We start from the raw sequence: 1,267 nt of genomic DNA on the forward strand, positions 1-1,267 counted from the left end.
CCCCCCCCCCCTCAGTATTGCATAGTTATACAGCTCCCATCTTGGACAGAAACTACTTTTTATGATTTCCTGCACCTTGTGAGCTTCTCATAATGTACATTAGAAGCTGCAGCAAGTCAGAGCCCACCTAATTTCCTGGCTGGAAGATGTTCATCATCATCTAGCCCCTCCCTCCTCAGCCTGACTGCCCATGGCCCCACCCCTAACATTCAATGGATTTCAGGTCCTTCAATCATCACATGTGGGCGTTACGGTTGTTCTGCATGTGTACCCAATAAGGACATTTTGATATTTGCATAACTCCTCCCCTAACCCCCTGCTTGTATCAGAGATGAGGGCTCTTGGGGGGAGCACTGAGGCCGGGTGCTGGGATTACAGGAAGCTCTGTACAGCCCCCTGCTGGCCACCAGCTCTGATCTGCCTGCCTTCCAGAAGCACAGAGACCCGGTGATGACATCACAGAGATATCACATTACAAGATGATGACATCACAGGAATACACATTGACTGAAATCTTTTACATTTTCATTTCTTTCAGATTCCCCCTCCGGCCACATTCACCTTTCCTTTGCCGTATCGGACGAGCGTTCCCATGAATACGATGTTGCTGAGCGTTGCCAGTCCGCTTGCTTCATCCACCGATCCATGTGTCTTACTGCATGGCTCTGTTTCACCGGTGAAACTGGATTCATCCACCAGAAGATCCGTTGTCTGGTGAAACAAACAGAAACATTTTCATTGCTACAATAATAGAGCAGGGACATTCACTAAACATTCACTGCAGATGGATCATTCACTGTCACTTAAAATGTAATTTATTATTGTTATTATTAATGAACAGGATTTATATAGCGCCAACATATGACGCAGCGCTGTCCATTAAAATTAAATAGGGGTTGCAAATGACAGATACAGACACAGGAGGGGGAGGGGATCCTGACCCGCAGAGCTTACGCACCAGGAACACACACTCGCAGTGAATGTTTGAAACATTCACGTGTAATTGTGAGAACAAATAACTAAAGCCATTAGTTTGTATCTGCAGCCTTGGGGCCGTCTGACAGATTTATGGCTATGAGAGATCTCCAGGATCGGTGGGGAGCGGCCAGTCTACCAACAAGCAGAAACAATAAGAAAGTAAATGTGGTGCCGGTACAGTGACAACATGAAATGACAATACTGACGCAGCAATACTACTGGTATAGCAGCAGCTGTCCCCTATCAGGTAGGCTGTCTCTGATTGAAACTTCAGGCAGAGATGTACAGA

The 1,267-nt window shown here is 46.5% G+C and overlaps 1 protein-coding gene across 1 annotated transcript in view; it reads right to left on the reverse strand.

Moving 5' to 3' along the window:
- ATP2C2 (ATPase secretory pathway Ca2+ transporting 2) overlaps positions 1-1,267 on the reverse strand; it is a 37,334-nt gene that overhangs the window by 20,119 nt on the left and 15,948 nt on the right. The window contains exon 8 of the mRNA XM_072422694.1: positions 562-711. Within this exon, the coding sequence (XP_072278795.1) occupies positions 562-711 (150 nt within the window). The remainder of the gene's footprint in view (positions 1-561; positions 712-1,267) is intronic.

The sequence above is a fragment of the Pyxicephalus adspersus genome, chromosome 9 (genome assembly GCF_032062135.1).
Source record: "Pyxicephalus adspersus chromosome 9, UCB_Pads_2.0, whole genome shotgun sequence".
NCBI classification, from domain to species: Eukaryota; Metazoa; Chordata; class Amphibia; order Anura; family Pyxicephalidae; genus Pyxicephalus; species Pyxicephalus adspersus.